At 53.2% G+C, this 25,944-nt stretch overlaps 12 protein-coding genes across 12 annotated transcripts; 6 read left to right on the top strand and 6 right to left on the bottom strand.

The window, feature by feature from the left end:
* Nucleotides 1-555: 555 nt before the first annotated feature.
* Nucleotides 556-2,678, top strand: BKA58DRAFT_411348 (glycoside hydrolase superfamily; the record flags this gene model as incomplete). Its single annotated transcript, XM_046172288.1, has 4 exons — nt 556-880; nt 929-1,148; nt 1,197-1,384; nt 1,432-2,678. The coding sequence occupies 4 exons, from the start codon at nt 556-558 to the stop codon at nt 2,676-2,678; spliced, it is 1,980 nt and encodes a 659-aa protein (XP_046024969.1).
* A 34-nt stretch (nt 2,679-2,712) lies between these two features.
* BKA58DRAFT_384440 (acyl-CoA N-acyltransferase) lies at nt 2,713-3,638 on the bottom strand. Its single transcript, XM_046170265.1, has one exon. The coding sequence runs from the start codon at nt 3,447-3,449 to the stop codon at nt 2,781-2,783; it is 669 nt and encodes a 222-aa protein (XP_046024968.1). The 5' UTR covers nt 3,450-3,638; the 3' UTR covers nt 2,713-2,780.
* On the bottom strand, nt 3,638-4,978 carry BKA58DRAFT_384438 (uncharacterized protein). The gene is made up of 2 exons (XM_046170264.1): nt 4,908-4,978; nt 3,638-4,858 (listed from the first exon to the last, which is right to left on the bottom strand). Exons 1-2 carry the CDS (start codon nt 4,951-4,953, stop codon nt 3,897-3,899), a joined length of 1,008 nt encoding a protein of 335 aa, XP_046024967.1. The 5' UTR covers nt 4,954-4,978; the 3' UTR covers nt 3,638-3,896.
* A 199-nt stretch (nt 4,979-5,177) lies between these two features.
* Nucleotides 5,178-6,221, top strand: BKA58DRAFT_439667 (ribosomal protein S2, flavodoxin-like domain-containing protein; the record flags this gene model as incomplete). The annotated part of the gene is made up of 3 exons (XM_046173704.1): nt 5,178-5,403; nt 5,492-5,706; nt 5,760-6,221. The coding sequence occupies 3 exons, from the start codon at nt 5,178-5,180 to the stop codon at nt 6,219-6,221; spliced, it is 903 nt and encodes a 300-aa protein (XP_046024966.1).
* Nucleotides 6,222-6,868: 647 nt separating this feature from the next.
* On the bottom strand, nt 6,869-8,297 carry BKA58DRAFT_316383 (Glucanosyltransferase-domain-containing protein; the record flags this gene model as incomplete). The annotated part of the gene is made up of 3 exons (XM_046167573.1): nt 6,869-7,266; nt 7,318-8,121; nt 8,174-8,297. The coding sequence occupies 3 exons, from the start codon at nt 8,295-8,297 to the stop codon at nt 6,869-6,871; spliced, it is 1,326 nt and encodes a 441-aa protein (XP_046024965.1).
* An 897-nt stretch (nt 8,298-9,194) lies between these two features.
* BKA58DRAFT_439665 (major facilitator superfamily domain-containing protein) lies at nt 9,195-10,780 on the bottom strand (the record flags this gene model as incomplete). Its single annotated transcript, XM_046173703.1, has 3 exons — nt 9,195-9,449; nt 9,513-10,542; nt 10,590-10,780. 3 exons carry the CDS (start codon nt 10,778-10,780, stop codon nt 9,195-9,197), a joined length of 1,476 nt encoding a protein of 491 aa, XP_046024964.1.
* A 541-nt stretch (nt 10,781-11,321) lies between these two features.
* On the top strand, nt 11,322-12,618 carry BKA58DRAFT_360610 (uncharacterized protein; the record flags this gene model as incomplete). Its single annotated transcript, XM_046168757.1, is given in 3 exon segments — nt 11,322-11,641; nt 11,655-11,674; nt 11,687-12,618. 3 exon segments carry the CDS (start codon nt 11,328-11,330, stop codon nt 12,616-12,618), a joined length of 1,266 nt encoding a protein of 421 aa, XP_046024963.1. The 5' UTR covers nt 11,322-11,327.
* A 3,207-nt stretch (nt 12,619-15,825) lies between these two features.
* BKA58DRAFT_420730 (uncharacterized protein) lies at nt 15,826-17,370 on the bottom strand (the record flags this gene model as incomplete). The annotated part of the gene is made up of 3 exons (XM_046172749.1): nt 15,826-16,698; nt 16,906-17,140; nt 17,198-17,370. The coding sequence occupies 3 exons, from the start codon at nt 17,368-17,370 to the stop codon at nt 15,826-15,828; spliced, it is 1,281 nt and encodes a 426-aa protein (XP_046024962.1).
* A 367-nt stretch (nt 17,371-17,737) lies between these two features.
* On the bottom strand, nt 17,738-20,757 carry BKA58DRAFT_384432 (Bromodomain-containing protein). Its single transcript, XM_046170263.1, has one exon. It carries the CDS (start codon nt 20,666-20,668, stop codon nt 17,876-17,878), a length of 2,793 nt encoding a protein of 930 aa, XP_046024961.1. The 5' UTR covers nt 20,669-20,757; the 3' UTR covers nt 17,738-17,875.
* On the top strand, nt 20,740-21,978 carry BKA58DRAFT_420728 (uncharacterized protein). The gene is made up of 3 exons (XM_046172748.1): nt 20,740-21,292; nt 21,352-21,441; nt 21,493-21,978. The coding sequence occupies exons 1-3, from the start codon at nt 21,213-21,215 to the stop codon at nt 21,776-21,778; spliced, it is 456 nt and encodes a 151-aa protein (XP_046024960.1). The 5' UTR covers nt 20,740-21,212; the 3' UTR covers nt 21,779-21,978.
* A 27-nt stretch (nt 21,979-22,005) lies between these two features.
* On the top strand, nt 22,006-23,536 carry BKA58DRAFT_171307 (uncharacterized protein). The gene is made up of 2 exons (XM_046165177.1): nt 22,006-22,248; nt 22,306-23,536. The coding sequence occupies exons 1-2, from the start codon at nt 22,135-22,137 to the stop codon at nt 23,050-23,052; spliced, it is 861 nt and encodes a 286-aa protein (XP_046024959.1). The 5' UTR covers nt 22,006-22,134; the 3' UTR covers nt 23,053-23,536.
* A 1-nt stretch (nt 23,537) lies between these two features.
* BKA58DRAFT_171308 (uncharacterized protein) lies at nt 23,538-25,239 on the top strand. Its single transcript, XM_046165178.1, has 5 exons — nt 23,538-24,015; nt 24,065-24,302; nt 24,352-24,545; nt 24,598-24,763; nt 24,816-25,239. Exons 1-5 carry the CDS (start codon nt 23,703-23,705, stop codon nt 25,147-25,149), a joined length of 1,245 nt encoding a protein of 414 aa, XP_046024958.1. The 5' UTR covers nt 23,538-23,702; the 3' UTR covers nt 25,150-25,239.
* The last annotated feature ends 705 nt before the right edge of the window (nt 25,240-25,944 follow it).

Below are 25,944 nucleotides of genomic sequence, written 5' to 3'. Positions count from 1 at the left end.
GTTCGCTGGTCCGAACTTGGAATCCGGCCCCATTTGATCCGTATGGTGCGGGGAATCTACCGGCCCTGTAGCCAAGACGCTGATCGCAGCTGATCAGAATCGTTCCCCTACGTCAATGCGTCTGACACTCTGCAGGTACGTAAGCGTCAGGCATGCATCCACGATGTTGACGTACAACCACCTCTTCGACTTCCACCGTCAGCCTTGTCGTTTCCAAGGCGCCAGGCTCATGCAGTAACCGAATGCTCTGCAAACGCATACTGAACGCCATGCATCAGATCAGCCGGCCCGGCCACGCGACTACTCTGGCTTGTCCAAACATGCGCCGAGCTACCTCAGTAGTAGCATGATCATCGACGGTGTGCAGCCACCAGGATCATCCCGCCGCTATTCCCAGAACTAAGGATATCAATGTGCAGCTGCAGAGCCGTCACAGGTACCATTAAACCATGTTGTCATGAACCCACCCATGGCTTAAAAGCCGCCAACATCCTCTGCATCTCAACGGTTCCTTACGGCATCTTGGATGCGCACCTGCCAACCGATATCTTCATCATGCAGCTCAGCTTTGGGCTTCTTACAGGGTTGTTGACGTGGTCAGACGTTGCTGCCACTGTCAATACACTTCATCCGCGTCAAAGTAATCGAACAGACTACAAGGTTGGATATACTCCGCTTAAAACAGGGTGGACAGACACAGTGGGTACCAACCCATGGCCAGAGTATCCACGACCACGCCTACAGCGACCAGACTGGAAAAACTTGAACGGCGTGTGGGGATACAGAAATACCACAAATGGTTCGGACGCATCACCACCTTTCGGACAGACACTGGAGAACCCGGTCCTAGTTCCCTTCTGCCTTGAGAGTGCTCTCTCAGGTAAGGAAACCCAGACTTTCGACTAGGCAGGTTACTGATGCAGCCAAGGTGTGACAGGTAAGGGTCGCATGTGGAGTTGGTACCAGACTTCATTCGAAGTGCCATCATCATGGCCTAGCGGAAACAACGTCATCCTGAACTTTGGCGCTGTTGACTATGAGGCCACTATCTTTGTGAACGGCAAGAATGCTGGCTTCCACAGAGGTGGATACTTCGAGTTCAGTGTAGACGTGACGCAATACCTGAGCGCAAATGGAACGAACGAACTGTAAGTATCGTAAACCGGGGATTGGAGACAAAGCTAAGGTCATCACAGGCTGGTATACACCTTCGATCCGACAGATGTGGACATGGTCCAAATACCGATCGGAAAGCAAACGTTGAACCGAGAGGGGATGATCTGGTACACACCATGCAGTGGTATCTGGCAGACCGTGTGGCTTGAGTCAACACCGAAAGAGCATGTTTCGAAACTGGATCTAGCAGCGGATATGGATGGGACTGGTAAATATGAAACATGCTCTCTGATGGTCATCGCTAACATATCGAAGTGACTGTGACTGTTCACAGCAGCACCAACCTGACAAATATCCCATACGAGATCACAGTCCATGAACTGGGCTCAACTGACGCCAAGGCGACAGCGAAAGGTACTAGCGGATCCGCATTTACCTTCAACGTCCCATCACCAGAACTGTGGACCCCGGACAGTCCCACCCTGTATAATGTGACCATCAAGATGGCTAGCGACACCATTAAAAGCTACACCGGATTCAGAACTGTTTCCCGTGGTACTATCAACGGCATACAGCGCCCACTCCTGAACGGAAAGTTTGTTTTCCCCTTCGGTACGCTCGATCAAGGGTACTGGCCAGACGGAATTTACACGCCCCCGAGTGTCGAAGCCATGGTGTACGATCTCAAGGTGCTGAAGAATGTTGGCTACAATATGGTACGTAAGCACATCAAAGTGGAACCGGCCTTGTTCTACAGAGCTTGCGATGAGATGGGGATGTTGGTCATTCAAGACATGCCTTCTCTGCGACCAGATCTACCGGACGGTTGTGGCAGTAAGCGATTAGCAGGCCAAGATGCGCAGGACGAGTTTGATCGGCAGTTGGCTTTGATGGTAGAGCAGCTCAAATCGTATCCCAGTATCTTTGCTTGGACGATCTACAACGAAGAATGGGGCCAAAAGACGAGCGGACCTCCGTGGCCCGAGTTTGGATTGACGGACATGGTCAGAAAGATCGATCCCACCCGCTTAGTCAATGCAGTAAGTGGCTGGACCGACCATACAGCTGGCGATTTCGACGACAACCACCACTACTCTACACCACAGTGCGGAACGCCATTCTGGTCCCGCCAAGGCAACAACTACGATTCTGCCTACGACAGTTCGCGCATTGGTCTGCAAGGCGAGTTCGGCGGCATTGGCACACAACTTCCCGAAGACAACTACGCCCACGCCTGGTTCAAAGATCTAGAGAAGCAGACCGCATACGAGCTTACCAACGGGACCAACTGGTGGAATTACCGCTGCCACGATTTGCTCAACCAATTGCGCGAGCAGATCGATCTTTTTGCTTGCTCTGGCGGTGTCTGGACGCAGACCACGGACGTGGAAGGGGAGGTTAACGGTATGATGACTTATGACAGGAAGGTCATTCGAATGAACGAGACTATGTGGAAGCAGGATATCCAAGCGCTTTACGACGCCGCGGAGAAACGGGCCAATAATGCGACGATGTTGATCAGGGATGTAAGCAGCGGTGGCTTGCAGTACAATATGCCTTGAGTTACGAGCAGAGGATGTGAGAAACACAGGATACTGTTGCTACATTCAGTCATTACTATCTACACACCATTTATGTCATGGTAGTATATGAGCATGTGGGTTCTACTCTCGAGTAGCTCGCCACTCCCCCTCTAGCATGCCCAACGTGACAACATCCCACCATTTCCCCTCATGCCACACACTCTCCCTCTCTCTGCCTTCAAACACAAATCCCAACTTCTCATACAGTCTGAGGGCGCCTTCGTTCCAGCTGAATCCTCTGACTTTGACTCGGTGCAGACCCGCTCGCCTAAACGCATAATCAAGCGCCCATCTAATAGCCTCAGACCCATACCCTCTCCCCTGATACGGCGGGAGGATATCAAGTCCAATCTCAGTATTCCGATGATGTTGTTTATGGGCCGGCAACATATCCATATGAATCTCCCCCACAGCCGTGCCATACTCCTCATCCACAACCTCTCCATTTCTCCTCCGTTGCGCAAACTCCTTTTCACGTTCCTCGTCGCTCATAGAGCTTGTTTGTGGTGGGTGAGGCAGCCAGATGATGGCACCCATAAGGCAGTCACTTTGTACCCCCTTCATGAATTTTTCAGAGTCGGAGGGGCTGGGCAGTTTGATGTTGTCGAAATTGCTGTTCGCGAAGCCGGTGTAATCGGCGCTGAACGCGTGGAAGACATTTATGTCGTTGGGGCGGATCGCGCGGTAGTGCAGGCGTTGACTGGACCATGGGTTTGATTGGGGCATCGGGTTTGGTGGTGTGGAAGACATTATGATGATGCGGAGTGAAGCGAGCTTCTTGGGATCACCAAGGAGGAAGCGGACTTACGACAGTGTGATGCCCGCAGGTATGTATGCTTTGGCAATGTTGCTGCCTCACGGTACGAAGCCGTATAGAGCGATGCATGCCTTTAGAGGACGCCTGAAATTTACGCCCTTCACGTGATTGCGCCCTTCATAGTCGCAAGAGCTGGGTGAAGTAATGCGGGACTAGACTTGGTTGAATTGGGAAGGTGGGAAGGCGAGACAACAATCACAAGCGTGGCTTGATCCACCTCGTTTAGCGGTATACATACAAGGGTACTTTGACAACTCATAATATACATGTGCGAAGATGCTCATAGTGAGCAGATGCATTTGTCTACAATTCGTCGATGCAATCGTGAGACGTGGTAGGACAAGAACGCAGGATGAGGAACAGGATCTATTCGGTTGCTCTCACAACGATATCTCGCCTCTCCAGGTACCTTCAGTCAATCCAAGAGTCTCGATACAATGCTGCCACCTCGGGCCACCCCTCTCTTTCCGTCTCAGATACTGTAGCAACTTCTGCCTCCTGTGCACCAGTAATCGCAGGTTTCGCTTGTTGTGCTTGTCGCCCTTTCCTCGGGCTTGTAGAAAGTCGGCCAGTGTCTTGATCTTTGCTGTCAAGATGGCGATCTGGACTTCGGACGACCCGGTATCAGGTCCAACTCGCTTTGCGGTTGCTGCAACGTTTGTTTCTGGGCGTAAGGTGCGGACTTCGTCGGCACCGGACCGGCTCAATGATGGCGCCTTAGGTGGGAATATCCTATCGGTGTTGTGGCGCCCGAATGTCTCTACACAACGTGTGATGTTCACACGCATGCGATCTTTGCTCGATCCGTTTTCAAGAGCGGTGATGCGGGCGATAGCCTCAGCGGCTCGAGCATGGTCTTTCTTGCTTTGCTCCTCGATTTCCTCGGCTGACAGTTGTATCGCCTGAGCCCTTTTGCTGAATATATCATTGGACCATTTAGTTGTGGGCGCCGTGGTCTCCTCAATTATACCCAGCGGAACAGCCAAGTCTTTGCTCCTCTGCAACTGTTGCTCAACCGTCTTGGGCTCAAAGGCATAGTTGAGGTGTTTCCGGTCTTTCGGTATCTTTTTGCCCTCTTCGTACGTAATTGGCTTTCCGGTATCGAACGATTGTACGAATGGTGTTGCAACACCACGGACCGGGTCTCCGAGACTCGCTACACGACCTTGTTCGAGCTCAGCGCGGCGCGTAAGGTTGGCAGCCTTCTTCCTATTCCGCTGAGCGACAATGTAGGGATCGTTCGCAAGGCGCTTCTTCTGTCGTTCGGCTGACTCGGCGTACACATACGGCGTGGAGGCGAAAGTTCGGATGGGGAGAGTGAGTTGATTGGTGATGGGAAAAGCTAGGGAGATGTCAGTGTGAATGACGATTCGATGACAGCCTGTACATACACGTCGGCGCCCGCAGGCACGACAAGGCTGGTATTCGCGGCGGCATTGCTGGCTGCACTCTCGCTGCCACCACCCTCGAATCTTTTGCGGATCCATGGCCGGCGACTGGTTTTGCCGATGCCGGCGCGTCATTGCGCCAGTCTGCTTCGGGCTAGCCGCTCCCACCACGATGCGAATATCGCGAACATGAAAGTTCGTCGACTCAGTCTCTCGCACGCAACCCGACAACTTCTGTATACCGATCAGCTCGTACAGCGCCAAACCGTCAAAATGGCTCCTTCCAACCTCCCCGCCATCTTCAACCCCACCCAGCAGGACATTGAGATGCTCCTCGCTGCTCAGTGCCACCTCGGTTCCAAGAACCTCCAGGTGCACATGGAGCCTTACCTGTGGAAGACCAGGCCCGACGGTGTCAACGTCTTGAACATTGGCAAGACCTGGGAGAAGATTGTCCTCGCCGCGCGCATCATTGTCGCCATTGACAACCCGGCCGACAGTACGTTCACTCGCGCAATTCGAGATGTTTAATCTTGAAAGATGCGATCATTGGCACACGCGGACTCTGGCTGACACTGAATGAATAGTCTGTGTCATTTCTGCTCGTCCCTACGGACAGCGTGCCGTCCTGAAGTTCGCTTCCCACACTGGTGCCACTGCCATCGCCGGTCGCTTCACTCCCGGTAACTTCACCAACTACATCACCCGTTCGTTCCGTGAGCCCCGCCTGGTCATCGTCACCGACCCCCGCACCGACGCGCAGGCCATCAAGGAGGCTTCCTACGTCAACATCCCCGTCATTGTAAGCATCTCGTGTAGAATCAGGAAAGGGATACGGAGACTAACCTAGAATAGGCCCTCTGTGACGGAGACTCGCCCACCGAGTACGTCGATGTCGCTATCCCCACCAACAACAAGGGTCGCCACGCCATCGGTCTCATCTGGTGGATGCTTGCCCGTGAGGTCCTCCGCCTCCGCGGTACCCTCGCCAACCGCGAGACTGAGTGGGACGTCATGACTGATTTGTACTTCTACCGCGACCCCGAGGCTGAGGAGAACAAGGACAGCGCTGGTGTCGAGGAGGCCAAGGTCCCCGGTGCCGACGAGGTTGGTGCTGGCCCCGTCGCTGATGGTTTCACTAGCGAGTGGGAGGTCTCCGGCGCATCTGCCGGTGCTTTCACTGCACAGGCTGCCGCTGCCCCCGGTACCAGCTGGGACGCTGATACTGCCGACTGGGCTGCGTCTGGCGATGCTCAGACTGGCAACGAGGGCTGGGGCGCCGAGACCGCTGCCCCTGCTACCACTACCCAGTGGTAGATGTCTTGACCCGTTTCGTCGATGCTTCTCTTACATACCCTGTCTTTGACAACCTGGCATGTGCCGGCGGCGTAGGAGTAAAAAGGAAAAGGAAATATGAGACCATTTGACAACGACTCAAAGATATAACCATGCTATGTCTGGATGGGAACGTGTTGAGGGATATGATCAATGCTACGCGCTTATGAGGGAAAGATATCCATACAATGTATGGGGGAAAGCCCTGTGCTGGCGATCGGGTTGTACTTAATTGGCGCCCAGTCCTTCAATGCGAACCTTGCTCCATGACTATTCTGCCTACAATTTCTCAACCTTACCATGCTTTGATGTGAGAGTGAAGAACCTGCTAATCCCATACTAGGTCGCCTCTGTAGAGCCCTAAAACTTGATGCTCACGCTGGAAGTATATGAAGAACATGTATCGACAGGTCATGCAGTGATTGATTTGTAAGAGTAAAACATCAAGATAGCTTCTCTTAGTACTCTACTATCCTAATCCTACATGCGAAGGTGGACCGATAATCTTTTCGTCAAATATGTACTCGAATCATTAAACATGGTCTTCCGTAAAGTCTTCATCAAAGTCCACAAAGGTCGAAGACACGTGGCATGGTGGTAACGTTTCGAAAATGCAACTCTCAACGCACTCAGAGCCATGCAAAGACGGCCATAACACCAGCAAATAGTGCACCCATTCCCTTGAGCTCTTTGCCCAGAGCATCCGCCGCAGCACCAGTGGAAGGAGGTGCGGATGTCTCCGCGCTGTCAGATCCAGTTCCTGAAGAGCCGGACTCTTCCGCCCCAGAGCCTCCAGTCGCCGTTGCGCTGGAGCTTCCAGACGTGGGTGTTCCGTTGAAGTCGTGCTTCTGGCCCAGTGTGGGCAGGGGCGACGTGGGGTTGACTTCCCAGACCGAGGTAGTGAAGTCGGGGCAGACAACAGGGGAGTTTGTGGGGTTGTAGTCCGCCGCCTTTACACCGGTAGGGTTCAATGTAGCCCAAACAGCAGAGAGGTTGGGGAAATCCGGTTCCACTGGGGTAGGTTTTCCTGCGTTTGATCAGTCGAGGTTCTTTGAAGAGTGCAGAACGCAGAGCATACCTGAGCGAGGGAAACCATCCGGTGCTTGAGCAGGGTCAACCTTGGGACCGTAGCTAATGAGACCGTAATCGTTCATCTCTTCGATCCATTCGTAGATGATGCTGCCAGACCAGACGTCGGCCATCTCTCCGAAAAGAGCCTCTTGGTCCTTGAAATCGCGTGGCCTTGCCGTGTTGCAACCAGTCTCTGACATGAAGATTGGGATGTGCAAATCCTCCGAGTTCTTTTCAAGCTGATCGTAGCCAGACTGTTGGTAGGAGCTCTGTCCGCACCAAGAGTAGGCATTGAGACTGAAGAAGTCGAGACGCTCAGACGCATTGTCGCCACAAGCCAAGTAGTTCTGCAGCATAGGACGGAGACTGGCAATGTCGGCGGCAGAGTATCCTATTGGTATGCTGCGGTAGCCCTTCTCGTCGCGATAAGCCTTCATGTCACGGGCGGCGGCCTTGATGTAGGGTGAGGTGACGGAGCCGTTTGCGGTGGTGATGGCCTCGTTGCCAATGAAGAAACCAGCAGTGTTGTCGTACTGGTGGAACTCGTCCATGACCTTGGCGAAAGCATCGCGTTGGTCGGTCTCCCAACGAGGAGTGTTCTGCTCAACTTGAGTATCGAAGGTGTCGAGATCGACCCAGATGTAGATTCCAGCATCCGCAAATGTCTTCATGCATTCGGTGTGGTCGGAGTCAGGGTCGACGTGGTAGACACGGATCGAGTTGGCACCGATGGTCTTCATGAGCGCAGAGTCGAGACCACATTGCGTCGCATCGATGAGTGGGTCGTCGGGAACGAGTTGGTACGCGATACCTGGACGCGATTGTCAGTGTGCGGCCACATCAAGTCTTATCGTCGGATATACCCTTGACATAGAACTGGTTGCCCTCGCTGGTGAAGAACTTGGAGCCCTTGACTTCAATGGTAGGAATAGCCGACGTAACAGCGCTCAAGCCTGCCAATAGGCCGAGCGATACCATTTGAACCATCTTGCAGTATACCGTTGCGGTAGTTTGCGTTTACCGGGTTGTAGTTGCAGAATAATTATGTCGCGATAGCTCCAAGCAAATATCAAAGAAATGCACTAGCTCGCCACAAGCGCACAGTGAGCGGCAATGGCGTCGACTAGGAACAAACGAACGACTGCACAGCGGAGAAAGGAAGCGTAAACGGACGTGAAGGTGAACACCAGCGACAGCGAGAGTGAGACAGCTGAGAGAAAGAAGACGAAGAAACTCTCGCGTCGAGACAAACAAACCGGCGAACCAAGCCATCGCTCCTTCCAATCTCCATGACGCCCGCTTGCCGTAAATGCATCCCGCCTTCCCTAAGCGGCGCCAGTAGCAGGGCACAAACGGCAACGAGGCCCATCATGACAGTGATAGAGGACAGGCGCCGTGGGTGCTGGTGGAGACGTGCGCCCGTGCTGCCGGCGATCGTCTGAGCTTGCCATTGGTTGGGACGCGTTAAGCCTGTTGGCGTGCAGCCTTGACGCAGCTAAGACGCGCAGAACAGGAAATCACTGTTGCTTGGTGTCTTAGTGCGGATAGCCGATGTGGAACCGGCTACGGATGGACAGCCGAAACACCACAACACACCCGGCCGGGATGTGACAGCAGCAGCCAATTTACATGGCACAGAGCCGCGCGAGGCCTGTCTTTTGCGACAGGTCGACACTATTTACATCCATATCCAGGAGCATAATCCTCCGCGATTTTCCTTCTTCCGGTATTCGTGTTCGAGCTGATGAGCGTTATCACCGGTAGTTTTTGACGGTACTTGGTATTACCGAAAGACAGTGATTAGACTACCAAGTGCATAACCCCAGCGTATCGACATATCCAGAGTCAACATATCCACCTCCGTTTCAAGCTTCTGGTAACCAGTCAAATCTCTACCTTGAAAACCTTGGCGTTGCGTAATCGCTCGCCATAAAGATACAAGATGAAAGGTACCGGGAAAAAGGCAATGGAGATGAAACCCAGAAGAGAATTACCCCAGCCCAGGCCTAGTGTATCGTACATGGCAGGGCCAGCAAGCGGAAGGAGAGCCCCAAGGAGACATCGGAAGATCGTGCTTGCAGCTGTCACAGAAGCAGCATGGACTGTGTATGCGTCGACGAGGTACATGGCGCTTGGCATCTAACTGTTGTTAGTCCAGTGATCTGTGAATAATCGCCGAGATGCCAGCTAGAGGGACCTTACATAGGTGAAGACCATGCCCATGCCAATGAAAACGGTGCCAAGAATAGGCACAATCCAGTGCAATCTAGCCTGCGCGGACCACCCGTACCAGAACAAGCCAATCGGCGTGCACAAGCCACCAAGTATCATGGGTGGCAGTCTGTACTCTGGCTTTGGATCACCACCGTGCTTTCCGGTCAAGTACTTCGAAACGGCATTCGCAGCTATACCACAAACGACGCATCCCAGGACCGAGCCAATGCCTATGCCGAGAGTTGCTAGGCCAGCCTCGCCGCTTGAGAAACCGTACTGGCCGTAGAAGACAATCTCAAAAGTAGTGAAGCAGAGATACAGGTAGCTGTACACGATAGCGGCGTAGAGGGAAAGCAAGAAGACGATCGGAGATAAGAGCATCTTCAAAGGACGGGTGATAGAGAAGACAAAGAGACTGCTCGGCATCCTCCCAGTGTCTAATGTTGACCGCAGACGCAGATTGCCCGTCTCCTTACGCAAACGTTGTGCCTTGCGTTCAAGGAGGACGTAAGGGTATGACTCGTGTACAAATAGGATGGAAACCACCGTCATGACACCGCTTGCGATAGCCATAGTCCAAAAGGTCCAGCGCCAACCCGCTGCTGGGGTGAGATAGCCCCCAATGACGGGACCGATGGCCGGCCCCAGGACAGCACCGATAATGTATGCTCCCATGGCTCCAGCACGCTTCTCTGCTATCACCATGTCGGCAATCGATCCAGTGCTTAGAGTAACAGGACATGAACCCATGACGCCGGCCAGGAAACGATATGTAACCAGTGAGCGCAGGCTATCAGACACTGCGCATGCCACGTTAAAGACGACAAAGAAGAAAATGCAGACCTTGTACAAGATAGCCCTGCCGTATAATTCTGAGAGTGGCGCGATCACGATTGGTCCAAACGTGTATCCGATAAGGAAGATGGTCGTCACCAAGGTGCCGACGGTCTGGTTCGTGGAATTGAAATTTTCAAGGATATCCAGAGTGGCAGCGGCGCTGATAGTGGAACCGATAGGTCTAGAAATACTTCAGAGTGGTGGGCCAGTGGAAAGTATGTCACTTACGAGAGCAGCGTCATGGACGTGACGATGATTATCTGCGTCGTTTTCTTTCCAGAAGACCAGTTCATAGGATTTTCTGGGTCCTCTGGTTTTTCAAAGTCGACGATATCAGGATCCTCGGGTACTGGATCGTTTGCAATTTCGCTGCTGTGAGCCTTCTCACTGTCGTGCTGTGAGGCTGACATGTCCGACATGGTACTGAGGGGCTAGAAACGTGAAGTTGAAAGTCGCGGATTCAGCTGTGATCGAATTGGTGCGGGAAAAATACCGAGAGAACCTTCGTTACGGTACGGAGATGGTCAGGAGGTATATACGTTGTCAAACAATCCCTTTCCTCTTCCGCTCGACGCTGCTCCGCGGAATTCGACAGCGCCTACCGCGGGAATTTATTGTTAATCCGTACATGTTCCACAGAGGATGTTGCGTATACTCGTCTGTAACGGTGATTCGAAAAGCCCGGCATGGCGTGTCCGCGGGTATTCCTTGACTAAGCTTAATCTTGGCTAACGCCTCCGCGGCGACGGACATGTTCCTTCTCTCTATGGCTCGATCACGGCAGGAGTAAGAAGTGTGAGGCACTTTCACTATTGAGTTGCTGGCTCACTCGCCTTGAAGCTAGTGCAAGTATTCTTGTGTGCAGACATTGACACCCGTACTCTCATGCTGCACTTCACCACTTTCTTTGTCTTTGCGCCCACACCAACTTAGACCCCGCAGTTGCAACAACCGGGTAGAACGCCAATGATTTCAGGCAATTCCAAGGCGATATCGACCACCCTTCACATATGGGCTCTCGATTCTGTCATCCGCGAGCTTCAGTCATGTTCAGCTGCTTGTGCAGCTGAGTTCGCGGATCTTATAATCCCTGGTCGCGTCAGTCTTCTTAGTGCTGAGAGTGGCAACGCCGTACAGAGCTTTGCTGCTGTCTATGGTGCCTCCCAACTTGCTAAAATGCCGGAATTAACACTGTACGAGACAGGCGCTCGCCGGCTACACCCACGCTCACTGAGAAAGATCTTGGAGAAGCACCAGTCACGGGTCGAAGAAGCGCAATTGTACCCCCCCTAGGCCCCCTCCTCTTTTTCTCCGTTTCTGAGGAGGTGACGCAAATCGGGAGAGTATAGCTCGAACGCTTGCGGAATACCTGGACGATCAACAATATGTCGCATACGCAACGACGCTTACGTTCCGATCAAATATCGTAGACCAATGTCTCACAAATTTCTTGGGCCACAACGAGACGTCGAGTAAGCTTACTCGATCATCCATTGACACCACTTCGATCATGCCCTATGGTACTCTGCTTGCCTTGAAGGCGTCAGCTCTGACGAGCACCAGCACTGTACATGTTATTACCGGTGTGCGTGCATACATCGTGTATCCGCCTACGCCACATAATCTGACGACGCTGAACAAGTATCTCATAGATCTTGCCGGAGATTTTGCGCCAAACTACAAAAGTGTATGCCATGAGTTAGAAAACGGTATTGCCTTCGTTCAGCGTGCCGGTCAGGCTGTGACTATACCACCATGTTGTCCAACGGTGGTGTTCGCAACTAAGAGTAGTGCTGATATTACCGTCCGTTCTCGGTGCGTTGAAGACTTGCCATTGCGACTGGAGTATCTGGCTACCCTAATGGCCCAGACCCTAGCATTACAGCTCATATGTCGAGAAACATCCGAGGTATTGTTGGAATACCACACCACGCAGCTGTACAAGGATTTGACAACCGTTCTTAGAGCGCTGGAGCCGAGTGCTGCCAACTGTGCGTTGCTTTTAGCCTTGGGCGCTGTATGGGAAAGAGAATACTCTCGTTTCCGTGGTCTCGTGGAACTTTATGTCGAAAAGTCGTTGAGAAAGCATATCTGCCGGAATATTCCAAGAGTGTGGAGCTTAGCTGTTCAGAACCAAGGCCTCAGACATTGCCCTGTCTGCAACGTGAGCATTGAAGGTCATGGTGTGGTGTTTCTCACCCACTTCCGAGCAGAGCATTGGGATGTGGGCGAGTACACTTACCCAGGCCAGGACTAGTTGATGTCTATCGCAGGTGAGGGTTCACCACAGCTCACTGGGGATGGCGACATGTTAGACGACGGCGATCACACTGGCTCTCGTCTAACCGCCGGGTAAGGTGGTTCGATGTCCATGCCCCGGTTCCGATGTCGATGAAGTCTATGTTCCCGATGGAGTTATGTTATCAACTTAGAGCATGATGCCGCTGTTTGGGGAAATGGACTGGATCACGGCCCAGAATTGCTTTTGAGACAATGGAGGCAGCAATGCAAATAGCTGCATGGTTAGCGAAAAGTAAGTTGCGCAACATGGCTGGTCTGTCGGGATGACCTCAGAGTATGCGACTTCACGATGTTCGATGAATTAGAGTTAGTGAGATTACATGTCAACGCGCATGGGAAGCGGAAGACTTCCGCATTGGCCCGGACTTTGGTTAGCGTTGGCGTATGACGTATACAAACACCCTGGAACCATTGAAATTGTCTGCCACTTGAGCTGAGAGCATTTCCCAAACTTCTTTTCCTTTCATACTTCGATAATTTCACGCATCCTAGTGCAATGATAGAACATTGAATTTGTAAATGGGTATCATATACGAAACGAAATACTTTTCCAAGTACTCTCAACCGCCACATATTCACCGGTCTGATCCGATTCAACTCCAGCCTAACTCTATATCCAAGCCGTAAAATCTCATCCAGAGACCTGAATATTCAGCACAGGCACAGCTTCCATCGACTTTCCCTGAGAATAACTTCCGATCTTCTCATTAAGGCTGGACGGCTAGTGGAGATGGGATGTCTTCATCTCCAAGGGAATGTTTGGGGTCATCTCCCCATCTGGGATACGGTGAGGATGATATCGTCAACCTCCAGGTGTGACAAAATTAAGATAACCGGCATGGTCGAAAGCATGAGCGCTGCTCACACGTCTCTAACGGTACATTCCGTACGAGCACCCCCGTGGCCCAGTGAAAGAGACTGGCGTTTCATATAAGTATGGCTGAGAGACGGTTGGAAGACACGACGGTCGGCGTTTTTGAGAGGTCGATGATCTTGAAGCTGCTGACAAAGTGCTGGAAGATGATGATGACGAAGATGCCGAGCGCGTTGAGTCCAACGAAGAGCGTGGAGAGACGTCTGTCGATTGGAGAGGTATCGTGCCGGACATTTCAGACAGTTCGCAGGCGTCATCTTGTTCTTGCCAATGTCGATTTGATCGTGCTTCGCCTTTGCGAAAGATGTGGGGCAGTCGCAGAAATTTTGAGAATTGAAACATGATTGCTAATGCGTTCCTACAATCACGCACAACAAGCCGCCTTTTCAAGACCAGAATTTCTCCTGTAAGACAGCGATATCAAGGAAACGGCTTCGAATCGCAGGCTAGCGCTAGAGAAGAGATAGGCAGCGAAAGTGGTAATAGCTCCATCCCTGGCCTTTAGAATTCTCTCCAGGTTTCCTCCAGATATCTGTTCCTGCCAGTCCTTGTACACGCAACGACGGTGTTTTGCGCTGGATATCCCGCTTCCGTTAGATGTGTGACGTTGTGTCATGTAGCAAGCCGGCGGCAGCTACGTAGGCTATTCGGCTCATGCTGCACGACAGAGCGTTTTCCTGGGGAAATACCACTTGCGCCAAACGTATTGCCTCTTTCAAACCTTCGCTAGCAGTACCACGGCGGGCTGAGCCTACTACAGTTACGCCACCAAGGGTCGTTGGGAAGATCGGAGAAAGCTCTAACTTGGGGAAGATGCTAAGAGAAGAGGAGAGCTTGCGACGCGTTAAGCAACCCAGAGAGGACGGAGAGAACGCAAATTTGTTCTCTGTCATGTTCCGCGCCGACATCGGCATATCGCTTCTCACGTTCGGCATGATGCCGCATTCCGCGTGGCATAAGTCACTGGTAGAGACCGCGGCAGCTTGTCAGTACCCTCAGCGGGCCGATCAAAGTTTATCAACTCGACGGGAAGAGTTCACATGAACCGGAGGATCTACCCCAAAAAGGACTGTCAGACGCACCCCTAAATCACGACTGAACTTCCTCATCGAATAATCTCGATGACGGCCGCAATTTCGGTCGATCGAACAGCCATATTCACGATCGAGGCTATGTCGGTACTCTTAGGTAGTCTGCGATAAGCCTTCCACTGAGCGATGAAGCAACGAACGCTATAAAAAGTCGCTATGCCGTCAACTATTAAGGCGATAGTGGCAACTCTTAGTAGCGCTCGAGTTGTACAAACCGCGTCTGCGGGTCGCAGTACTGTGGCTTCTCTTGCAGATATGATTGACACATCTGTGTTCCCATAAAATATCGAAAGTGACGCCACCGTTGCTAGCCTTAGCGTCGCATACCTCTCGAACAGGAAACGTCGTCAAACATCGTAGAATCAGGGGAGATATGACGTGTTGCAGGTGGATAGAGTCCTAGCCTTGGAAAGCTTCGCAGTAGTATGCTACCGTTTCATAGATGCGTCCAATCGCCGGCAGACCCTTCTTCGAAACTACATCACAGTGCAACCCGTACACCAAACCCGCGGCAACCGCTATTTTTCTCGAGTCTTCCCTTCCCCGCTAAACGCTCCCGTCACTAAACCAGGTCATCGGGAAAGGACCCACTCCAACCGTCGCACGCAACAAATACAGACGGCTCTTTTTTTCGAGAAAGCATCGCACAAAAGCGCTACTTCGTCACTGAAGATCCTGCATCGATGATGTGGAGACATCGACCATCTCGGGCGGCTGCTGGATCGAAGACTCTTCCCCAAACAAAACGATACGCGGTGTCACCTTCGAACTGCCGACGTGACACTGTGTACAAGTTAGGCTGTCCATGGTGTGAGCGTAGCGACCTAGGACAGATGCACCTAAGTAAGCGTACCCAGAAGATACTCACTGTAATCTGCAACGAGATAAAATGACGTAGAACACCGCGAATACCTTCACTACTACGAGCCGATTGGTCATAGGTGCTACCATTGGTTGGATAAAAGAGTTAGAAGAATAATATGCTAGTAATATTCCCTATCTTTTGGTCGAAATATGCGGAGAATGCAAGAAATGAAACGCAAAAGCAATCGCTAATATATGTGAAAGATCTACGATCCGTAGACACCTCCAGCCTGTACTTTTCCCCATCGCCTCCCCTGCGTTACCTTTCTACTTCACGGAAGTCGACATCGGCTTCGGGTTTCGCCAACTTCGCGGCAGCGCACACAGGGAGTCCTCAAATTTGTGCTTCGTCTTGCTCTTTAACGTGAACCAGCTTCTTGTCCTCGTCGATAGCCATGTTCTCGGAGACATCGGGGCTGGAAGCATCCTGGCTCTCTGACTTTATGCTGTCTTGGCCATCCATCTCGATCTTGACAAGCTGTCGCAAGTTAACCATGGCCTCTATGATCTTTAGTGCAGTTCCGTGGCTGATCAGGCCCTTAACGTGATGCCATAAGTCGGGGTCGAGATACCCGGCCAGGGAGTCTATGATGAGGTTCTTCAGCTCCTTGGGCGTACTCTCGTCCTTGATCGCGTGCTCGAAGACGACGCGGACGATGTCGTCCTTGACGGCTTCTGAACCGTATCCTAGCAGGGCTTGAAAAGAGATGCCGTCGGCATCGGCACTCCTAAGGCTGGCGTTGGTGACGTTGTACAGCGCTTTACGGCATTGAACGGCGAGCGCGTCAACCCCAATCTGTTGAGCGAGCTTCATGACAGCGTAAGTCTGCTCGGTTCCCAGCAATGGAAACGTGTTCTGGTACATCCACTGCATGAGTGTTCGAACCGTTGACTCTTCAACATCGGGAAGTATGATACGGTGCTGAGCGGCGGCCTTCGAAGAATCTTTCTCAGCATTGCGGTTCTCTTGCTTGTTGATGAGATGAAGTCGGGCAAAGAGCGCCGCGGCTACGGCTTGTACGGCCTGAGGCTTGAGAAGCTCCAAACGGCTAGCGAGACTCAAGTCGACTACTGGCCTCTGCGCCGTCTTCTTGATGTTCTTGGCGGCAATCTCTCCAGCTACTGCGTCCATAATGACCTTTTTGACACCATTGGCATATCCGAACAGAGGATAATTCTCATATGCTTTGTTGATCAGAGGCTTGGCCTGTAGGATGTTAGGCTTATACAATTAAAAGCGCAACTCATACGAGGAAGAAGCCAAACGGGCCAGAGGCCTACGTGCAAACAACCGTCGGTAAATGAGGAGATGTATCGTCAACGTAGGCTTATGGTGCTCAGCTCTTCCGTTAATGAGACGGAGCGGCCGCTAATGCTCGGATGCCTACATCTAGGGTATACTGACAAGACATACCTGTTTATCCATGACACCAGCTTCGAACTCCTTGGGAGTGACCTCGGGGAATACGTATTGGGCCAGCTCATCGCGGACCTTATCGGCTTTCTCGTAGTGGACCATGGTGGACTTCGCCTTTTCGAACCTATTGCTGAGTTGCTTGCTGTGGCAGCAAATCATCTCTTTGTGGAAGGTCAGCTTCGTCTGGAGCCCGGGCCCGCATTCGATGGTAATGGGCGTTTTCATTAGCATTCTGTTCAAAACACATTAGTACGCCAATGTACAAAGCTGTAAATTGACGTTAGCTTACTGAGACGGAGTGATGTCGACGAGATCTGGAACATGTGAGATCTCGATGAAGTCGTCACTGTTATCCATCCTGGGTGGATGTATGGAGACAGTTGGGCGTTCGGCACTTGTGGCGGGTACAGTCGAGGCGCGCGACGGTGTCGCTGGAGGCGTTGTACTCTTGGAGGTATCCATCATGAAGTGACAGATACTTGCAGCTGGTGGTCGTCTGCGTGCGAGATGGGGAGATTTGAGAAGGTTGGAGAGATGGAGGGAGGAGAGAGACCTGACGGTGTTTTATATGCTGGACGCAGGTATTCGAGGTCACCGTCTCTCACCTCAAAGTAAAAGAGCATAAGCAAAGGGTCCACCCGAAGCGGGCCTGAGATAAGAGTTACATCGATATCACCAGGGTGGCATTCTGCGTAAAAGATCTTTACACAGAAGCATACATTACCTTGGAAGCTGTCTTGTTGTTAGCAATCAATAGTGTGTATGTGACATGCATTGTAGCAATCCCTCATGACACGGCCTTGTTGACATGCATGAATGGTGGAAATGATTAAAATGGGCAATGTTCAATTCTAAAAGTGGTAGACTGCCGCAGCAGTGTCGTGGCATGGTATCAATATATACTTCAAATGACCGCGAACTCCTTCCCATGCTGTGATCAATCATGCATAGCCGTTCGAGGATTAAACTATATTTTCCTTCGTTTGCTCGCGGTGGGCATGTCCTCTTCTTCAACCGTTGGTGTACCCTCGTTGCCCGCGCGCCCACTGTCCCTCTCCACATCCCTCCAAGTACTGACAAGTCCTTGAACGGTTTGGAACATGTCCCTCGCATCGTTTACCACACCATCTTCTCCTGGATTGAACATGACTGCGTTGACAAACATACGCATAAGCTCCTTCTCCAATTGCGCAGCGTTGACTATAGCCTTTGGCGGGACATTATCGGCCGTCATAGGCAGCTCGACAACGCCTCCCATGACACCGCCAGGACTACCTGTGGGGTTGTCCGACGCGGCTGCAGCTGCGGCAACTTGCTTTGAGCCTGTTGCAATAGCTTTCTTGATGGAAGAGAGATCTGTAGGGCGCTTGATGATGTCGTAATAACCCTCAGCATCTTTTGCGCGCACGGCGGTGTTGAATGTTGAGGCATGTTTGTGCGAGTTGATATCGTACATCATGGGTGCCGTCATGCGGGCGAAGTTCCGTGGCGCGACCAGTGTCTTGGGTGGGCCTGGAGTGCTGAAGGACGCATCCTCATTCTCCTCGAGAGAGGCCTCACGGGCATTCCGTTTTCGGCGTGATGAAAGTGATGAGGCTGGAGCTGCTCCACGACGTCGTGTGGACATGTATGATGGTGTTCCAACAGAACCTTCCTCTTCAGCCGGTTCCGCCGAGGTCCCGCGCTCTGACTTGATGCGACGCCCAGCTTGCGATTCATTGTCACCTGCTACCGTATCGGTATGCGAGAGGATGGATCGGCTTCGACTTCGGTCTCGTACAGAGCCGCCTGCTCGAGAGGAGGCTATGCTACCGGGTCTTGTTCGTTTGGCAGGAGCTTTTCTCCGTGAACGTCCAGACCGAGTCTCGGGCTCCAGTAAAGAGTCGTCTTCTTGGTCGTGGTGCTGAGAGTTTTGTGGTGTCTCGACGTCTACTACAGACTCTTGCTCTGCGTCTTTGCCTTTGCCTTTTGTCCGTGATTTTCGCTGCGTCTTCGACTTCGGGGGTGTCTGTTTTGGCCGGATCAGCGGCGGTACATCGTCGAGAGGAAGCACTTCGGGGCGCGGGCTTGCAGAGCTTCCAGGTGTCCCAGTAAAGCTCGATCGTTTCCAAAGACTCTTGGCTGACACCGGAGTCGCTAGAGCGCTGTGCGGAGAGCGCTCATTCATCGGCGTGGAGAAAGACTGTCTCGCCTGAATGACGAGGGGGTGCATCTGCGGCGCGCCCGATCTGCCGGTGCCGGGAGTTTGTATGTTTGTTCTGGATTGCTGCCGGTTGCTCACAGGCGTGGAGACCTGAGGGTGATGCGGCGGCACGGCGGGTTGATGGTGGACGCGCGAGGGGTCTTGAGGCGCAACTTGGAACGGTGGAAGCATGAAGCCCGCTTGAGGCGGTGGCTGGGTCATCTGCGGTTGCAGCGGGTGGTAGGCCTGGTGACCAGCAGGGGGATAATGCGGCCTCTGCTGTTGCCCATGGTGAACTCCAGGAGAGTGAGGTCCTGGAGGTTGTTGCATAGGAAACTGCTGGTGTGGAGGGTATGGCGGTTGGGAGCCTGGTGGACCATACTGAGGCGCGCCGTTCATGGCGTAGTTCTGGCCTGGCTGGGGCTGGAACTGAGACCCGGGAGATCCCAGCGCTGGTGACGGCGGCTGCGGAGGTTGGCCGGCATTCTGGTGCGAGCTTGGTTGGGGTTGTATGTTCTGGGGGTAGTTGTAGGCGGTGTGAGGCTGCGGCGGTTGCTGGAATCGCGAGGGTGCATGCGGCTGGTTTGGGTTTGGCTGCGGTGTCGAAGGCGTCCGTCGCCCGTCCGAGGATGGATGCGGTTTCTTGCGCTGGGATGGCGAAGGGTGTCCGTTCTGGTGTGGTAGCGCGGATGCCGGCTGTTGAGTAGGATCTGGGGAAGGCGCGATGACGGGCGCTCCACGCGCGCCGTTCTGGACGGGTGTGGAGCTGGCATTCGGGGGCAACGTCTTCGGCGCGAGATGCGGCGACTTCCTGGGCAGCGTAGGGCTTCGCGATGTCGGCGTCCGGCCGCTTGCTCTCTCGCGCAGCTGGTCGTCCCACTCTCCGCGCTCGATGCCCTGAAGGTCGCGCTGCAGTCTCTCGTAGCGCTCCTCCTCTACCCTGATTTGCTCCGTGATCTCATATCGATAAGACGCGTAGAGCTTCGTGACGAGCTTCGGGATCAGGTGCTGGTGCTGCAGCGACTCCTGCACCGTCGGCAGACTCGGGCTATGCCTCTTTCTCTTGGCCGGATTTGTGACTTCCCCGTTGGGGCCATCACTGTCGCCTCCCTGCTCGTGCTCGAGCTCCCGCTTCAGACGCTCCAGATAGAAGTTGCGCAGCGCATCGGGGCTGAGGCGGCCGGCCTGGAAGTACTTGTGCGCGGCCACGTCGGGGTGCTTCTTCAGCAGGTCGGAGATCCGCCCGAAGACAGAGGGGGCTACGCCATAGGCATGCAGGCACTGGAACAGCAGCAGCGACTCGAGGTTGGTGTAGGCGGAGCCGCTAGTATTCATCCCCCAGGCGTGTGCAGCGCGAGGGCGATGGGCCTGGGGCGGAAGGGGAGCCACGGCTGCGGGCGAGGGCGGGCGGAGAGCTGCTACGGCAGGCAGACGGGCATCGCATGCGAGAGTCGTGATGGGCGCGTCGGGCGGGGAAATTATGCGAGATGGACGGGGGCTTGGTGGTGTCGAGGGAGATTGTCGCAATGTCGCAAATTGTCGTCGGGGTTTCGCAGCCCAGCCGCCTGAAGCCTCCATCGGGCGCCCCTGGCTCGAGCCAATTAGGCGCGTCCGGCCTCACGTCGCCTCACGCGAGCGCGGGGCCAGAACCAGAACTGACAGGCGGCGGGCCCTCTCATGTACTGTGATATTTTGGGGTAGCTTTACATAGCTTTATATAGCCGTCCGACATGTACACTGGACCTACGTCTGCGACTCCTCTCTGTGTCGTATCGTATCTATCGGCCATTCTTCGTCGGGCACTCGGGAGCTGCGGCGCTCAAACTATCCCTCGCTCCTCCAAGCTCCACCTCCGATCTACGCCCAAATTAGCTTGGGCCATAGGCGTCCCCTTTTCCTAACATTGCAATCGTCCTTCCCTCTCTATTCCAGGGTCGCCATATTATGCTCCCTCCCTTCCACCCCAGGTCTGGCTGAGCTGCATGAAACATCTTTGATCCGCTGAGCCACTTGACTCCATTTGTCTACTCTTGTACCAGCCCATAAATATACCCACCGTCCCCGAGCCTCCCCACGCCGCCTGCATCTTGCATAACCCGCTGCTGCTCCCCATCCCATCACCATGACTTCCTCGTACCCTGCACACTCGGCCACCATGGAGGACCCAGACCAAGGCTGGAAGCCAAACAACCGCCCCCAATCGTGAGCTCTCCCGGCGCTAGCATAGCTCCCGCCTGTCTGAGACTGACCACGCCCTGTAGCACCTTAGCCCGCAACTTCATGTCGGAGCTTGACAGCCTGTTCAACTTGGACGAAGGTCTCGCGAACCTGGACAAGACCGTTCTGGAGAAGTACGGCGTGCCCTCTTCACCGCTACTCGGAGCCGGCTGACAGGCGCGCAGGAAGCAAGCAGTCACGACCCAGACCAAGGAGCTCGAGGCCCTCGAGGCCAGGCTCAAGGCCGCTGAAGAGCGCCTCAACCAGGCAAAGAGCAACTCTCCCCCAGCCAAGAACGACACCCAGCGCGAACAAGACGCAGCTCGGTCACAAGGGGCCGCCAGCCCCCTTGCCTCAAAGTCCCAAAACATGCCAGGTGCGCTACCAGAGACACCGACTCCTACATCAACTACCAGTGCTGACTATGTCCTGGTAGAGAGGCCACTGTCCGCCAAGCCTGAGACGGCATAGTTCTACCTCATTCATACGATACCACGATACCCCGGCATTGCGCCCACATCCATGTACACTGCTTGATCTCTGCGGTTGGGAGACTGCATCTTGGAAAGGGGCATATACTTTATAATCGACGATGGCATTTTCAATTCTGGTTGGCGAGATCTTTTGGTGCTGCATGTCTTTCTTTGGATGGGTTAGCTATAAATGCTACATAAACTTCATCTTCTCCTTCCTTTTCTTTTGTGGTGTTCTGCTTCAGTTCGGCTATACGCCACTAACTCCGTGGCTTCGCGCACAGGCCTAGCACCTCGTTACTCAACGCGCTGCTTCAGACTCACCACCGCCTCACCGCATAGTCATCGTTCAACATGGACGACATCACAGAGGCCAAGTTAACCGACTCATTTGACGAGCTCGTCTCAGAAGGTGTAATTGTTTACGGTCCTAATGAGACTATCAAATTCGAGTACGAAGGCTACCCGGTAAGCTAGTCCAGCAACGGTAACAGTCACACCAGTCCTTACTCACACCTTGTCCAGATGGAGTTTCGGATCTGCCCAGCACTAGCAACCAAACCTCACACCGTAGGCGCCACGAACCATGCCTTTGACCAATCACGAAAATGGGGTCCTGGGAGCGACATGTTCTGTCCAGACGAGCGACTCATTATCACGCAGCTCAACGGCACGCACGACCTAGCACTTAATCTCTTCTGCGTCGACCGGCCGCAACTACTCATGTTGACTCTGGACTCCTACAAACGTCAGCACGAAGCTCTTGACCTAGATGACTTTGAGGTCATGCTGGAAGTGTTACGAAAACTTCCAAAATTCTATGTCATCTTTAACTGTGGGGAGAAGGGTGGATGCAGCAGGATACACAAGCACCTCCAGGGTCTGAGAGGGCCGCCACATGCTTTCGACTACATCATGTCTTCTCTCACCAACGCATCGAACAAGGTACCTTTCCAGTTCTTTGTCCATGAATTCAGTCATGGATTCATGAATACGGCCGCTTCGACTGTTCTTGATGTGTATAAGACACTCATTGCGCGGTGCCGCTTGCTCATGGGTACATGTGAAAAGGAAACACCTCCCCATAATGTCATCATGTGGGCCGATCGTCTCGTGGTTGTTCCACGTCGCAAGGGAAGCACAGAGGGAGCGAGCGCGAATGCTGGAGGCATGCTAGGAAGCGTATGGATAACGGGACAAGAGCATGTGGACAAGTGGTTGAGGATCGGCTACGCGAATGTGCTGAGAGAGCTGGGTGTTCCAAGTCGCTGAGAAAACGCCGTGGTGCTGTTCGTATTTCACGCATACGAGCAAGTTGTTATTGAGGCGCATCCAGGCTGGTCAATCTCCATCCTCCTTCCCATCCAGGCACTCGCTTCGCCAAGGTACTCGCCAAACTGCAGCACGTCAACATGCTAACAAGCACCACGTGATCACGTTCCTGGCATTGCCTAGACTTTGTATTTGGCCTATCTCGTAGCCAAGACAAGCCAGCGTAGTCTCCGAAACCCGCACCTGCCTAATGCGACAAGCTCAAAGCCTCCGCACCAATCACACTCTCCTACCCACGTCGTCCAGAGGACATGCCAAGTGATGCTGTATATTAAACCGCCGTCCAGATCCTGATGTGGAGTTCCGAGTTCCTTGTACTGCTAGGCTCCCGCGCTTGCATCATCTACGTTGAGCTCCTTCGAGTGTACATCTCCCGTGCTTGCAGGAGATCAGCCAGGAGTACGGGGTGAGTACCTGCCTAATCGATGCGAGATTTGGGGTAACAACAAGGGCTGTGTCCGCGGTACTACATACTGGATCGGAAGGTGGTTTATGGTCTTGTGTGACTGTCGCACGACTTAAAAGCAGGCTCTCTCCGCAGCATTGTACCGCACTGCACTTCACAACTGTCGTCGCATTCATTGCCTATCATGAAGACCACAATCCTTACCTCGGCGCTCCTTCTTTCCTCCACGGCGCTTGCTACTGTAGTCCCAAGGGCCGGCAAGAAGGTTGACTACAATGGATTCAAGGTACTACGTGTAGCCAGCACCGATGCTGTAAAGGCAGACATCGAGAGCTTGGCTGCACACATCCTCAACCCCGGCACGTCTGCGGAGTTGGATGTCGTCGTTTCACCCGAAAATGTCGATGCCTTGACTGCTTTGGTGGCTGAGAGCAAGGTGCTGAACGAGGATGTCGGCGCAGCTCTTGCCGAGGAGGGAGAGATGAGCGTATATGCTGGTTTGTAGAGAGCCTTGTTCATGCGATGTCATTCATTGACCATATCCAGTTCCTAGCGAAAGCTGGTTCACTGCATACCACCCATATGCCGACCACATCCAGTTCCTCCGGGATCTACAGGCCGGGTATACTGCCCAGTCTGAGATCGTCACTGTCGGTACCTCTGTCCAGGGACGGGTCTTGACTGGTATCCATATCTGGGGTAGCGGTGGCAAGGGCTCCAAGCCTGCCGTCATTATTCACGGCAACGTTCACGCACGAGAGTGGATTACCTCCATGACCACCGAGTAGGTCTGCTTTTGTGGGACCCTGAATTTATCTGCTAACACCACTCAGGTACTTCGCGTGGCAATTGCTCACCAAGTACGGCTCAGACGCAAACATCAAGTCCCTTGTCGACAAGTTCGACTTTTACATCACGCCCATCGTCAATCCAGATGGCTTCGTCTACTCCCAGACAACCGACCGTCTCTGGCGCAAGAACAGGCAGACTGTAAGCGGTAACAGCTGTGTCGGCCGTGATATCAACCGTATGTCCACTTTCACCTTCACCGATGGATACACCACTAACACCTCTTCAAGGTAACTGGCCCTACAAGTGGGAAGTCACAGGCGGAGCTTCCACAAACCCTTGCTCAGAGACATACAAGGGCGTGGCAGCTGGGGACGCTCCCGAGCTCCGGGGCTTGAAGGCGCAAGTCGACTCGCTCAAGGCGTCGCGCGGTATCCGTCTCTACCTCGACGTGCAGTAAGCATCCAATACCTCCATACTCACGTTCTTCTGATTGACCCTACCCCAGCTCCTACGGCCAATACATCCTCTGGCCCTACGGCTATGACTGCAACCTCCGCGCCGAAAACGACGCACAGCACCGCTCCATCGCCACCCGTGCTCAGTCCGCTATCCGCGCTGTCTCCGGTACTGCTTACACCATTGGCCCCAGCTGCGCGACTCTCTATGCCACCACTGGTTCTTCGACCGATTACACTGACGTCACGGGCAATGCGACTTACTCTTACACCTACGAGCTGAGGGATAAGGGCACCTACGGGTTCACGCTGCCGGCTAACCAGATTCGCCCGACTGTGTTGGAGACTTGGGCTGGTGTTGCTAGTATGCTTAAGGATGCTTAGGGTACTCATAGCCGGGGTGTGGGTCTAGTTCATCTGGGCTTCTTCAACCGTATTTTTTGACTATATTTTCATCTAAAACACCTTTTGCTTTCACATACGACCATAGGACAATGAAAATTAGGCTTCCCGTCCGCTCAGCCATATACAAGCATTGTACCGGCGGATTAGTAGTTAGGTGGGTGACCACTAGCGAATCCCCGCTGTTGTATGTTTTTGGAAAGATTTCTTTTTGTCTCGGGTCGGCGGTGTGCCAGACTAGTCGTGCACAACAGACACCCCATACCTTTCTTTTTGTCGATGCGTGTCAGCTTGTATATGAGGCTGTGTAAACGATGACAGAGTGCATACCCCGCACGTCCTGCTGTCTGCTAAGACGCTAGTGTCTGCCTGCCCACATCAGTTAGACTGCCGCCTGCGAGACACCTACAAGGTTTCCTTGGTAAACAACAATGCCTATGCCGCAAGAACAGACCGCTAACGACTTGGACACGGTTGCTAGTGCGACGATCACACACACTATCCTTATCGTACCCATACTTGTAGTTGGACTCTTCATCGCTTCTCTGTGGACAATCGATCATTATTGGCGAAACCTGACGGTCAGCTGGCTTGCCACAATCAGCGTTTTTTACATCACCGCCACAAACTACCATCGAGCGACTTTGGTGCAGTGTGCATGGCTCTTTACAATCACTTCCACATTGTTGCTGTGGTCAATCCTGTTGACGCCGGTCCAAATTCTGATCAAATCTGCGGAGGAAGGAGCTGTGACCGCTCAGGTCGAGATTATTCTCG

Source organism: Alternaria rosae (assembly GCF_020736505.1).
Source record: "Alternaria rosae strain MPI-PUGE-AT-0040 chromosome Unknown BKA58scaffold_5, whole genome shotgun sequence".
In the NCBI taxonomy this organism is placed as follows: Eukaryota; Fungi; Ascomycota; class Dothideomycetes; order Pleosporales; family Pleosporaceae; genus Alternaria; species Alternaria rosae.
Note: the sequence above shows the minus strand (reverse complement) of the source record. Positions and strands in the feature narration are given on the sequence as shown.

Bases quoted from the DNA above. Each gene is read 5' to 3' on its own strand.
- BKA58DRAFT_420728 (XM_046172748.1), top strand. From the start codon at position 21,213: ATGACTTCCTCGTACCCTGCACACTCGGCCACCATGGAGGACCCAGAC. The intron at 21,293-21,351 runs GTGAGCTCTCCC...CACGCCCTGTAG, and splicing joins CCAAACAACCGCCCCCAATC to CACCTTAGCCCGCAACTTCA. The intron at 21,442-21,492 runs GTACGGCGTGCC...ACAGGCGCGCAG, and splicing joins GACAAGACCGTTCTGGAGAA to GAAGCAAGCAGTCACGACCC.
- BKA58DRAFT_384440 (XM_046170265.1), bottom strand. From the start codon at position 3,449: ATGTCTTCCACACCACCAAACCCGATGCCCCAATCAAACCCATGGTCC.
- BKA58DRAFT_384432 (XM_046170263.1), bottom strand. From the start codon at position 20,668: ATGGAGGCTTCAGGCGGCTGGGCTGCGAAACCCCGACGACAATTTGCG.
- BKA58DRAFT_171307 (XM_046165177.1), top strand. From the start codon at position 22,135: ATGGACGACATCACAGAGGCCAAGTTAACCGACTCATTTGACGAGCTC. The intron at 22,249-22,305 runs GTAAGCTAGTCC...CACCTTGTCCAG, and splicing joins TCGAGTACGAAGGCTACCCG to ATGGAGTTTCGGATCTGCCC.
- BKA58DRAFT_171308 (XM_046165178.1), top strand. From the start codon at position 23,703: ATGAAGACCACAATCCTTACCTCGGCGCTCCTTCTTTCCTCCACGGCG. The intron at 24,303-24,351 runs GTAGGTCTGCTT...AACACCACTCAG, and splicing joins ATTACCTCCATGACCACCGA to GTACTTCGCGTGGCAATTGC. The intron at 24,764-24,815 runs GTAAGCATCCAA...ACCCTACCCCAG, and splicing joins CGTCTCTACCTCGACGTGCA to CTCCTACGGCCAATACATCC.
- BKA58DRAFT_384438 (XM_046170264.1), bottom strand. From the start codon at position 4,953: ATGCCGCCGCGAATACCAGCCTTGTCGTGCCTGCGGGCGCCGACGT. The intron at 4,859-4,907 runs GTATGTACAGGC...ACATCTCCCTAG, and splicing joins GTGCCTGCGGGCGCCGACGT to CTTTTCCCATCACCAATCAA.